General features: G+C 47.7%; 1 protein-coding gene across 1 annotated transcript in view; it reads left to right on the top strand.

The window, feature by feature from the left end:
- The window catches only part of LOC147901486 (flavin-containing monooxygenase FMO GS-OX-like 4), a 103029-nt gene that overhangs the window by 33518 nt on the left and 56149 nt on the right, over positions 1–13362 (top strand). Inside the window, exon 2 of the mRNA XM_087374340.1 lies at positions 6385–6455. Within this exon, the coding sequence (XP_087230466.1) occupies positions 6385–6455 (71 nt within the window). The remainder of the gene's footprint in view (positions 1–6384; positions 6456–13362) is intronic.

Genomic DNA, 13362 nt, shown 5'->3' with positions numbered 1-13362 from the left:
CCCTCATTTCCTTCTCTTCTTTTTCCCCTCTTTCTTCTCTTATGCTTATGCTCATTTGCCCTCTTCTTTGTCCCCTCTTTCAATCTCTTTTCCCCTCTTCCTTCTCTTCTTTTCCCCTCTTCTTTTTCCCCTCTTTCAATCTCTCTTCCCCTCTTTTCCTCTTTTCCTCTCTCTTTCCCCCCCTCTTTCCCTCATATGCTCATGCATAAGCATAAGCATAATCTTTCTCTCTTTTTCTCTTCTTTTCATAAGCATATGTATTTGCCTATGCTTATGCTTATGCATTCCCATATGCTCATGCATAAGCTCAAGCTTATGATTTCTCTCTTTTTCTTTTATGCTCATATGCTCATGCATAAGCATAAGCATATGATTTCTTTCTTTTTCTCTTATGCTTATGCTCTTTTTTCCTCTTTCTTCTCTTATGCTTATGCTCTTTTCCTCTCCTCTTTTTCCCCTCTTCCTTCTCCTCTTTTCCCCTCTTCCTTTTCCCTCTCTTCTTTTTCCCTCTTTTTAACTTCTTCTCACAAGCATATGCCTATGCCTATGCTATTTGCTGGCTTTACTTATTGTACTCTCTACTGAACATTGAGAGGATCTTGGCACCACTGGGATAACGTATGTCTGAAGGTCCACTTGCTGCGCAGGCCACTGCCAAGGTAGTGTCAAAGGATCCGCACCAAAAGCTACTGTTCCAGCCACAGTTGTGAAGCATCATGATCCCATCTCAAAGCAAAAGACCTGGAGACAGATTCAGAAAGCTGTCAATCGTACCGAACTGACCTTGTAAGGAAGAATGTAGTTGAGAAGCATACGATTCAGTACAACCCATTCAATACAAACCTGGCACAAAGGCAGCATAGTATCACCGCATTAAAGCCCATGTGAAAACATCCGCAGAAGGCCTGACAGAAAAACGGTTTGTTGCCTACAGGTTAGGTCGTTATCCACAAGGTAGGGGTTCTTGATGCCTTGCACCCTTGTTGGGATTTGTTGCTCCACTGTTTCAGCCTGTAAGCCTTGGGTCTGTTCGCTGCTGCTTAAGGCTCTTCGTGGATTGCTTTCTTGTCACATAGACCTGCTGCTTTGCACATGTCACCTTTACAAATTGCCACTGCTTGTGGTTTCAAGTCATGCCCACCGCCCCTAATCTTTGTTTGTTACTTGCAAAAGAATGTGCTTCAAATCTTCTCTTGATGTAGATATTAAATATTTTGACAATTTACATTCAACTAGCTTGACTATGGAGATATGTCATGCTCATCCTTGCATTTTATCTTATGTGCTTAATCTTATAAAACTGTACCCCAATGATGTTTTTTTTTTCCATAAAAGAGACTTCTATTAAGTATGAACAAAATCTGTGAGAGCAAAAACTCAAAGGTGGCAATACATCATGCGGTGCATGAGAAAACTCCCCTCAAAAGGACGTGAAAACAACCAAGGTTGAGGTTGAAAATGCCATCTCAACCTTGTAGTAGTCTCAGAGAAGAAAGGGGAGCCCCCCCATTCTCTGAAAAATATAGCTCTCCAAGCAGAGGCTGCACATGAGGACCCCTGCATGGTGACTTAGATGGTCATCATTGTATGTATAGTGTCGGTCCATATACTAGCAAGGTATAAGAAGGGTGGACCTGGGATTCATCCAAAGCCTCTATGCATCTGGCTCTCCAAATATGCCACACTGGACTAAAACGGCACTGGCAAGAACAAATAAACCAAGCAGTGGCCAACAAAACCTGATTGACCACCACAACCCTGGATGCAAGATGAAGCTTGGATGAACTCCAAAACAGGAGTTTGCTTCGTATACTCTCCAACACTACCGCAAACTGTTGTGATGGAGAGATACCCATATGGACTTGGCACCCCAAATACTTGATAGGAACACCCCTCTGAACCCAAGTGAAACCAATGTCATTCCCCAATCAGGGGTGTCCTCGCAGGGGTGTCCTCATCACTAATCCAAAAGCCATTGGATTTATCCTAATTGATGCGTGTCCCTGCAGCAGTGCAAAATATATCGGAGGCTGTTCTGAGAGAAGTGAGCATATGTGTCGTGGCATCAAGAAAAACAGCAGTATGATCTACGAGCTCATTGTTCAGAAGTTCTTCATCCCGTCTGAGGCGAAGTCTCAGCCCAAAGATATCAGCTTGAGATCTAATCTAGATGATCATCACTTCAGCCGCAAATAAAAAGAGGAACGGAGCTAGAGAGCATCCCTGGCGGAGTGATCTAGAAATCTGAAACGTCTCTCCCCTTACCCCACCAATAAGAGCTTGGCTATGGGCTGATCTATATAAGGAGGATACCCCTCAAATCCATGCATGTGAAAATCCAAATTGAAGAAGGGTGCCTCCAAAAAGCCCCAATCTACCCTACCCCTCGAATCCATGCATGTGAAAATCCAAAGTGAAGAAGGGTGCCTCCAAAAAGCCCCAATCTACCCTAGCATAAGCTTTCTCAAAATCCAAGAGTAGAATGGCCAATCTTTGGCTGGTCTGCATAGCCCACTCAGAAGCCTCCCAAAATGAGAAAATATTATTAAAGATGCTCCTGCCATGAATGAAGCCTGTCTGAGTATCATGTATAAGATCTAGAAGCATGGGCTACAAGTGTTAGGCTGATCGCTTTCGCCAAGATTTTGTAGCAAGTGCCCAAAAGAGTAATCGGTCTCCATTAAGACACTAAGTTCCTGCTGCCCCCTTTTGCAATAAGATGATGAGACCATCTTTAATTGATTCCGGCATCTACCAGAGGCCCAAATGCCCTGCAGGGCTAAGGTAATGTGATCCCCAATCATATCCCAAAAAGCAATGATAAAAGAGTGGGTAAGCCCATCTGAACTCGAGCACTTTCCTTCCATATGGAGGGCAATATGGGCTCAAGGAAGCGGAAGGATGCACAAGAATGGAGTAAGAGCTGAAAGCCGTCACATCAACTACTAACAAATGAAAGTGCAAAGTACAAAATAAAGGGGAACCCTAGGACAGTGTCCTAGTGGTACCACTAGTACTAGGTGTCATAAGACACTAAATGTACTAGGTGACCTAAGTGCCAATAACTAAAGCTACATGGCACATACCAGGGCCCAGAGGCCATCAATACGACCGAGAGATGATGGCCTACAAACCCCCCTCCATGGTATGGGCTGAAGTATTCTGGAAACGTCTCAGAATACCTAGTATTTTCTGGTCATGGTGGCACATGTTCATAGACATCCTCCACTATGGTCTACACTGACAGCCAGAGTGCTTTGGCTATTGCGTGTAATCCAGTGTTTCATGTGCGTACCAAGCACATTGAGGTTCACTATCATTATGTTCATGAGTGGTTGTCCACAAGAGACATAGAGTTGTCCTACCTTCCCACAAAGGAGGACATCATTATGTTCGAGAGCGGTTGTCAACACGAGACATAGAGTTGTCCTACCTTCCCACAGAGGACAACATAGCAGATCTGTTTACAAAGGCACTTCCTCGTCCCAAGTTTGAAGTCTTTCGACAGGCTTTACACTTGGTTCCCTTTGTTACATGATTTGGCTACCTTGTACATTCATAGGTGGCTATATCCCTTGGCGGATACCAAGATCTGCAAGTAACTGTCGAAGCCAGACACACTCTACTGTAGCGGTGAAGGATGCCATGTACTCAGCCTCACAGCTGGATGTGGCAACTGTTGGTTGCTTCTTGCTGAGCCAACAGATACATGAACTGCCAAGCAAAAAACGGTTGCCGGTCAAGGCAAAGTAAGGGGAGGAGGTGCCTAGAGTAATGAACGTGCTTTGATACGACTGTAGGCTCAAGGAAGCGGAAGGATGCACAAGAATGGAGCAAGAGCTGAAAGCTGTCACATCAACTACTAACAAATGAAAGTACAAAGTACAAAATAAAGGGGAACCCTAGGACAGTGTCCTAGTGATACCACTAGTACTAAGTGTCATAAGACACTAAAAGTACTAGGTGACCTAAGTGCCAATAACTAAGCTACATGGCACATACCAGGGCCTAGAGGCCATCAATATGACCGGGAGATGATGGCCTACAATGAAGAAGTGCAGTCCTGAACTCTATGTTGGTGAAAGGTGCATCTAGTGAGGCATGCATATTTGGTTTCACCAACATAGGAATACAATGCCATACCACATATCTGGCATCATCTCTGGCCTGTATGTCAGGATCTGCTATCAAAAGAGAGGCATAAAAATCTATAGCTGTGTGCATGATGGCATCAGGATTAATGTCTGTAAAATCCCGTCTAAGTCAATAAGTTATGAAACACATTTCCTGCTCTGTCTAGAGAAGAAGTGCTTATTGACTCTACCTCCCATCTGAGTTCAAAAAGACTCTCGTGCATGAAAGGCATACTCTGCTCTCTGATCTAGTAGTGTCTGCTGATGAGCCCTTGTTGTAGTAAGGCGCTCTTCTTGAATCCAAGCATCTGTAGGCCTCTTCTGCTTTGCCCTTTGCAGGGCTGCCAACTGCCGACGAACTCCAATCTGCGGGTGAACTCCAATCTCCCGTCTGATAATGTCACATTTTATCAATGGAAGAAGTCCGAAGTGCAATAGAGGCAGGTGGCTGCTCCAAGAGTCCGCGTATCTACATAAGTGCCATCACTTGTCCTAACCTAAGCTAAAGCTAAGATGTTTTTGGTAGGAGCTATGGGATCAGAAGGCCTCTCCTGATCTGTAACTAAAGGAGTGGGAGGTCATGAGAGGTGCCCTCCTGTGCTGGTGGAGTGACAACCCTAACCACAACCCAACGGGGGACGATAGGTGGAGGACACGAGGGGTCTTGGACGTGCTGAAGGAGCTGGTTGTCTGGTAGCACGCGCTGCAGGATGAATAGGGGGTGCTGAGAGAGCGGTACGAGGAGGAGCCGCACTTGAAGACTTCTTGGGTCTTTTTTTCCTTCTTGGGCAGTCTCTAGCAAGGTGCCCATGGGTCATGCATATTTTTGCACTGATCCTGTTTGCCCACAACCTCTATCTCTGGCGGAAAAAGTATCCATCTGGTTGCTGGAGCATGATGTGGTCATCCGTGATGTTAAGGTGAGAGACAATGACCCTAACTCTAGGCACCCCATCGGCCTCCAATAGTGGCATTGTGTCAATGGTACACATGAGGAAGGCTGGATAGTCGGATAAAAAGAGATGTGACCTGACTATCCTCCTCAACAGGATCAAAACCTAGAGTGAAGGTGATAGAAAGATCCTCCTGGAGGCTAGCACCAAGGGATTAGCCTCGAGCACCGAAGCCGTGGCCTTAGGAGAATCGAAAACCACTTGGAAGAAGCCTTGACCAAGTAAGCGTACATCTGATAGGTGAGGAGTGAGGTCTTCCAGCACAGCCACAAGCATCTAGTCCCTGGCTTGCGATCTGGAAGGATGGGACCCACAGATGCGTGGGAAGAGTGAGGTAGAACTTTCTATCCCCACATCCTTTTTGAGTTGCTGCAAACTCGTCTTTTGTTTTCTCAGCCGATGGAAGCGAACGAGGATTGACTGAATGTGTATCCATTCATCAATCAAGGTGAGGAGGCCGATTCGAACACGGTGAAGCTCTATCCGACACTCCTTGCTATAGGAGGGGCTGGAAAAAGAAGAGGCTGAGGCAGGGCAAGGGTAGGGTAGGAGAAGGGGAGGCTGAGATTCGTTTTGGAGCAGCAACACTTCCTGTAACAAAAGCATTTTGTGGATCAGCCAAAGCGTGGAGCTGAAATTCATTTTTTGGAGCAGCCAAAGCTTGGATCAAAATTGTTTTTTGGAGAAGCCAAATCCTGGAGCTGAAATTAATTTTTTTTGGAGCAGCCAAAGCTTGGATCAAAATCGTTTTTTGGAGCAGCCAAGGCTTGGACATGAAATTCGGTTTTGGAGCAGCCAAATCTTGGAGCTGAATTTGGTTTTGGAGCAGCAGCACTTCGTAGATCAAATTTGTTTTTCGTAGCAGCCAAAACCTGGAGCTGAAATTTGTTTTTTGGAGCAGCCAAACCTTGGAGCTGAATTTCATTTTTGGAGATCAGCCTAACTGAAGAAGGTGAAGGAGAGAGTAGAGTGGGAGGGAGAGAGAGGCTGATTTGAGGGAGGGAGAGGGAGAGGCGGGCAGAGAGAGAGAAGGGAGAGGCTGAGGGGAGCAAGGAGCGACGGGGAGTTGCAGTTCAATGATGTATTTTCTAATTAGTTTGGCTAAAAATTCCTATGCCTTTGTCATAAAGCTATTTATCTGGATACTTTTAACTTTCAAATGTTCAAGGTAAAGTGTATTTTTTGCATTGAAGTAAATTAGGATCCTTTTTCTCCTTTGAGTTCTAATGAGGCTCTACAAGGTAGGTGCCTATTGCGTTTGGTTATAACAATTGAAATTTGATATCTTCATGCTGTAGGTATTGATAAATGGCCGGGAACGCAATCACATAGTCACAACTACCGTGCACCACACCCTTTTACAGATAAGGTTTTTCAAATCTAACTATTGTCTGTCTCAAAAATGGATGAAAAAATATCTTATGCTGAAAGCTACAAAGAAGCAAAAGCATCTACATATGAGGAACACCAATTCATATAATTTCTTATAATATTTATAACTAATGAAGGATGCCATTGCAAAAGGTTGGGATCTCTGGTTTGACTCAGATTGCTCCATGTCTAGTCCAAGAGATGTGAGCCACCTAGTGAGTCTGAAGTACCAGCAGTATCGGGCCCCAGATCGTGCCAACTCCATAGAAGATGCAAGTGCTAACCATGGCAACCGAGCTCTGCCTGCTGCTGAGTCTCCAAACTCCCTAACCCTGTGCAAATACATGACCGACTGAAACGCTGCATCCAATGCAAGGGGAGTAGCTCCAAACTCTGCTAGTATGATCTCATGCGGAACTGTAGCCTTGGCCCTAATGAGCCGAGAGAACATGATGATCTGTAACCTCTCTACTCGTCTCCGATCTGCAACGCCGAGGTCTCCTGCCCAGAAAGGAGCTGCATACATCGCAGCTGGTCTCACCAATGTATCAAAAAGCAAGGATTTCGTATCGGGATGCTGAAAGTGGGACTGAAAACACTGACGCTCAAGATGAGCCAACGAAGCATACCCTTTACTAATCCTATCTCGTGCTGCATATGTCATGGTGAAGACCGGTCCCCTGAAAACTACCCCCAAATAAGTGTACTCTCTAACAAGCTCAATGGGCTGTCCGTCATAAGTGAAGCAAAACTCATCCGTGCTGTAAATACGATCAGAGGTGTTGAAAACCATAACCTTGGTCTTGCCAAGGTTTACGGTCAACCCCCTGTCCTGGCAAAACCTATGGAGTGCCTCAATATGTGCCTGGAGGCCCTGAGCAGTAGAGGAAATGAGAACCACATCGTCCGCATACAGGAGGATAGGAATGGAGGATCCTGAGAGAGTAGAGCCCACACCGCCTGTCATCTGTACAAACATCTCTAGCTCATCAATATATAATCCAAAGAGAGTAGGAGAGAGCGGGCAACCCTGCTTCACCCCAATCGTGCTGCATACCTCCTCTGAGAGCCCCTCACGTGTCCGAACCCGACCAGTGACCCTCTCATACAAAGCCATGATAGCCCACTGTATCTCTCCACTGAAGCCCATCTGACGAATCCTCTGAAACAATCTGAATCGCTGAACTGTGTCAAATGCCTTCCTGAAGTCCACGAAGCAACAATAAAGCCGTTGCCTTCGTGACTTCGCCTCCTCTACCAGTGCCCTGAGTGTGAGGATGTGGTCAAGTGTCGAATGATCCCTGCGAAATCCAGCCTGCCCTCTGGCTCTGAGTCCTGTCGTCTCGGCATGGTCATTTATACGGCTTTCCAAAACTGATGCATAGATCTTGGCCATAACGTGGCCAATCATGATGGTCCTGTAATTCGACATGTGGATACCTGTATACATGGCCAAGATCTATGCATCAGTTTTGGAAAGCCGTATAAATGACCATGCCGAGACGACAGGACTCAGAGCCAGAGGGCAGGTTGGATTTCGCAGGGATCATTCGACACTTGACCACATCCTCACACTCAGGGCACTGGTAGAGGAGGCGAAGTCACGAAGGCAACGGCTTTATTGTTGCTTCGTGGACTTCAGGAAGGCATTTGACACAGTTCCGCGATTCAGATTGTTTCAGAGGATTGGTCAGATGGGCTTCAGTGGAGAGATACAGTGGGCTATCATGGCTTTGTATGAGAGGGTCACTGGTCGGGTTCGGACACGTGAGGGGCTCTCAGAGGAGGTATGCAGCACGATTGGGGTGAAGCAAGGTTGCCCGCTCTCTCCTACTCTCTTTGGATTATATATTGATGAGCTAGAGATGTTTATACAAATGACAGGTGGTGTGGGCTCTACTCTCTCAGGATCCTCCATTCCTATCCTCCTGTATGCGGACGATGTGGTTCTCATTTCCTCTACTGCTCAGGGCCTCCAGGCACATATTGAGGCACTCCATAGGTTTTGCCAGGACAGGGGGTTGACCGTAAACCTTGGCAAGACCAAGGTTATGGTTTTCAACACCTCTGATCGTATTTACAGCACGGATGAGTTTTGCTTCACTTATGACGGACAGCCCATTGAGCTTGTTAGAGAGTACACTTATTTGGGGGCAGTTTTCAGGGGACCGGTCTTCACCATGACATATGCAGCACGAGATAGGATTAGTAAAGGGTATGCTTCGTTGGCTCATCTTGAGCGTCAGTGTTTTCAGTCCCACTTTCAGCATCCCGATACGAAATCCTTGCTTTTTGATACATTGGTGAGACCAGCTGCGATGTATGCAGCTCCTTTCTGGGCAGGAGACCTCGGCGCTGCAGATCGGAGACGAGTAGAGAGGTTACAGATCATCATGTTCTCTCGGCTCATTAGGGCCAAGGCTACAGTTCCGCATGAGATCATACTAGCAGAGTTTGGAGCTACTCCCCTTGCATTGGATGCAGCGTTTCAGTCGGTCATGTATTTGCACAGGGTTAGGGAGTTTGGAGACTCAGCAGCAGGCAGAGCTCGGTTGCCATGGTTAGCACTTGCATCTTCTATGGAGTTGGCACGATCTGGGGCCCGATACTGCTGGTACTTCAGACTCACTAGGTGGCTCACATCTCTTGGACTAGACATGGATAGACTGCCTCCCTTCCGATACAGCATAGATGCCCCTCATCTCGAGTTGACTCGCCACGAGCTTAGCCAGGTCACGAGAGCAAACTTGCTGCAGCTTCATACGTATCGCACTTGGATTTATCCCACGCAGCTTCCGACGAAGATGGCCACATATCGTGACCACTTCCTTCGGATCTCAGAGGATGGATTTGTCATTCCACCAGGCTATACAGGTATCCACATGTCCCACTCACTCAGCAGCAGGCAGAGCTCGGTTGCCATGGTTAGCACTTGCATCTTCTATGGAGTTGGCACGATCTGGGGCCCGATACTGCTGGTACTTCAGACTTACTAGGTGGCTCACATCTCTTGGACTAGACATGGATAGACTGCCTCCCTTCCGATACAGCATAGATGCCCCTCATCTCGAGTTGACTCGCCACGAGCTTAGCCAGGTCACGAGAGCAGACTTGCTGCAGCTTCATACGTATCGCACTTGGATTTATCCCACGCAGCTTCCGACGAAGATGGCCACATATCGTGACCACTTCCTTCGGATCTGAGAGGATGGAGAGAGAGAGAGAGAGAGAGAGAGAGAGAGAGAGAGAGAGAGAGAGAGAGAGAGAGAGATTAACGTTCACAGGTTACCTTGCGGGCCTATGGGACAAAGTGCACAGAAAAGCGAACTCATACAAGCCTTAGTGGGCTGAAGCAAAGGGTACGCTAGGACCCTTGCTGAGTAATAGTCTATGCTAACAGAGTCATAATCATAATCATAATCAAGTCAATCAATCTATCTAGGCGTTGGGATGAAACCGAAGCCTGGTATAGTGATGGCTCTCTGGTGGGCTGCGAAAATGTCTCATATCTGCGTCTATGAAGCTGTCTCGCGTTGCGGTGGGGGGCGCGGTCTCCTCGCTCTCTGGACTCTCTGGGCTATGTCTAGAGTGACCCCTCGTCTCTGTTGGTGTCCCTTGAGGAAAGCTATGATAGGTCGGACCTCAATGGAGTGTACTCTGGCGGCTCTCTGTCGCACATGTGGCCTCTGTGCCCCTCTTAGTGGTACGGTGCCGGCTGCTCATCTAGACTGCTCTCATATCGGCTAGCTCCTCTTCCTCCACTCCACTGTGTCCGGGGGCTGACTCAAATGTATAGAAGTTTGTGACGTGCCGCTGTGCCCGGTCACCCTCTATGTCTGTAGTGGTCTGACCATCCCCTGTTGCTCTCTGATCTGTCGTAGAAGCGCCTCCCTTTGTTGCCGCATCTCCATCAGATAAAGCCCGATACAGACCTGGTCATGGAAATGGATCTGTCATGACAAAGGACCGAAGCCACTCCCCTCTAGGTTGAGACAGTGATAGCATCCCCGAATCTCGTAGTAGGCTGGGCAAACACAAAAAAAATGCTCCTCTGTCTCAACTGCCCCTAGCATACATAGCGTACAGACCCGCTGCTCTCCTGGTATACCCGCTGCTCTCCTTGCCTCAATCCTTAGTTGATGGGATGAAACCCGCATCTGACCAATGGCATTCCTCAGTGCATGAGATACTCCTCTATCCTCGAGATACTGGGGTCTGATAATGAATCCCTCCTCTGATACTCTCAAGAAGTGGTCGCGATAAAAGTGGGTCTTGGTGGGGAGCTCCCAGTCCTCCCCCAAGTCCGGGATGTGTGAAGCTGGAGGAGGTCTAACCGTATGATACGGTTGATCTCATCTCGCGGGATCGACTCATGAGGTGCATCCATGCTGTACTGAAAGGGGGGAAGCCTATCCATCTGGATACCGTGCCTGGCAAGCCATGTAGATATGCGTGCATACCATGTGTCTGTCCCGCTCTCTGGGAGTCGTCTGGATGACTCTAGGGCCAACCTCGGAAGTCTCCAATGGGGAAAGTCCTAGACTCTGTGGATGAAAGTCATTGTCTGAAAGATGGCATCAACCTGGAGAGGTGTCATGGATGGTGAACTCTTGCTTGTACTATCTCATGTGGAACTGAGGGCTTACATCAGACCATCCTGGATCCCATCGTCACCTGTAGCCGCTCGAAGCTCCTCCAGTCTGTCCTCGGAAGATCGCACCCTCAGAAAGGTGCTGCATACATGACAGTCGGCCGCAATAGTGTGTCGAAAAGCCAACCCTTCATCGGTGGATCCTAGAAGTGCGCTTGGAAACAGTGGCACTCTAGTCTAGCCAAAGCACTACACCCTTGTGTGAGTCGTGCCTAGGCTGCATGTTTCATCGTGAAGATGGGTCCTGTGAAGACTGCTCCCAAATATGTGTATGACTGCACTATCTCCATTGGTTCACCACGATAGGTGAAAGTGAGTCGGTTAGTCACTCCTTGTGAGGTGTTGAAGATCATAACCTTAGTTTTCCCAAGGTTGACCGTCAAATCTCTCTCTCTGCAAAACGCCTCTAAAGCCTCCAGATCTCTCTGCAGCCCCTCCGTTGAAGAGGATATAAGAACTATATCATCAGCATATAACAGTACCTGTGTGAGGAGATCCCCTAGTAATGAGCCCTCGCTACCTAGGCGATCTATGAAAGATGTGATCTCATCAATGTAGAGTCCAAAAAGAGTCGGTGAGAGAGGGCAGCCCCGCTTCACCCCAATGGTGCTCTCGACCCAATCCGATAGACCGCCTGGGGCACGGGGACCCTGCCTCTGACTGACTCATATAAGCTCATCACACCCAAAATCAGCATCTCTGGGATTTGCATCTCTTGTAGTCTCTTGATCATGCGGGATCGTGGAACAGTGTCGAAGGCCTTTCGAAAGTCTACGAAGCATGTGTAGACTCTCTGATGTCTGGACCTCGCCTCCTCAATGATAGCCCTCAAAGTGAAAATGTGGTCTAGAGTAGAGTGCTGCCTCTTGAATCCTGCTTGCCCTAGTGCTCGTTGCCCCCGTGCCTCTGTATGACTGCTGATCTCTCTCTCTAGTACCGATCCATAGATTTTGGCCAATGTGTGGCCAATCATGAGGGTGCGATAGTTCCCGGTGTCCATGAGGTCTCCTGCTTTGTGTATCAGTACGATAGTAGTGGTGCTCCATGCTGGTGGGAAGCCGTGACAAACTGCAAGATTAAACATATGTGCAAGGATCGGTGCTAGGACCTCCTGCCCATGTGCGAAGTGCTCTGTCCGAAGGCCTTCGTGATCCTTTGCTTTCCGGTTGTGGAGCCGGTGAAGTGCAGCCCGCACAATCTGCGTAGTGAATAGATGACAAGTAGTCGGCCTGGGCATAGTGGACGAGAGAGAGAGAGAGAGAGAGAGAGAGAGAGAGAGAGAGAGAGAAAGAAAGAAAGAAAGAAATTTTATTAAAGGTCCACGGAAGGCCATACATGGCCTATGGGACACAAAATCATCCGAAAGGAAAATACATCATCAACGATGCGCCAACTAGGTGGCCTCATCGTAATACCGCTAAGATGCCAAAAATGGCTACAAAAATCCTAGATACAAAATGAAATGAAATAGAGTACCAAAATTGCCTAGATACAAAATGTAAAATATGAAATATGAGGAACATCGTCTTCCCTAAGGGGTCTGTGATCCAAAGAAATGATGGAAGTCATGGCCATCGACCATGCCTCCTGCCATGAGTGTGAAGATCTGGGCAAGTGTCAAATGGGCTGCTGGCGGTGCCAAGTCTCCATGGAGCAATCTCCTCCGAAAATCTGCCATCATCCTCCGTCGTCTAGAAATAAAGCGACGGGTACGGCCTCTGTGTAAGATCATCCTGCGGTGCTGCCGGATCATGTCATATGTACATCCTCGGGGTGGAACCATCGGTGCTCTCTGGCAAGATGGGCTATCTCTGTGCTCATGGTCCTGCGCCTCGTCCTGCTCCTCATGAATAACCAGGTCTCTGGCAGGGATGCGACGGTGCTCTCTGAGGAATCTCTCTCTATATCTGGTGATCTCCCTGATGAACAACGCTAAGCAATACTGATCCTCATACTCCATAATCCGAGAGAGAGGTCCAAATCCGTGCCCAAATAAACAGTGAAATCTGCCACGGATCTCATAATATAAAGGGCATCTGCAAACAAAGTGCTCCTCAGTCTCCACCTCCCCCATAGTGCAACAAGGGCATATCCTAGTCTCTCGCCTGGGTCTATGTCCGGTAGCTGTACGACGCATCCTGCCGGCCTCAACGTCTAATCTGTGGGAAGATACCCTGAGCTGGCCCAAGGCAATCCTGAGTGAGTGCGACATATGAACGCCGATATATCCTGGGGATATGATGAAGCCATCCTC

This window comes from Dipteris shenzhenensis, chromosome 5 (assembly GCF_047967505.1).
Source record: "Dipteris shenzhenensis isolate YYH24624 ecotype China chromosome 5, Dip_SZ_1.0, whole genome shotgun sequence".
NCBI lineage: Eukaryota > Viridiplantae > Streptophyta > Polypodiopsida > Gleicheniales > Dipteridaceae > Dipteris > Dipteris shenzhenensis.
The sequence above is the reverse complement of the archived record's forward strand: the minus strand, read 5'-3'. Positions and strand labels throughout refer to the sequence as shown.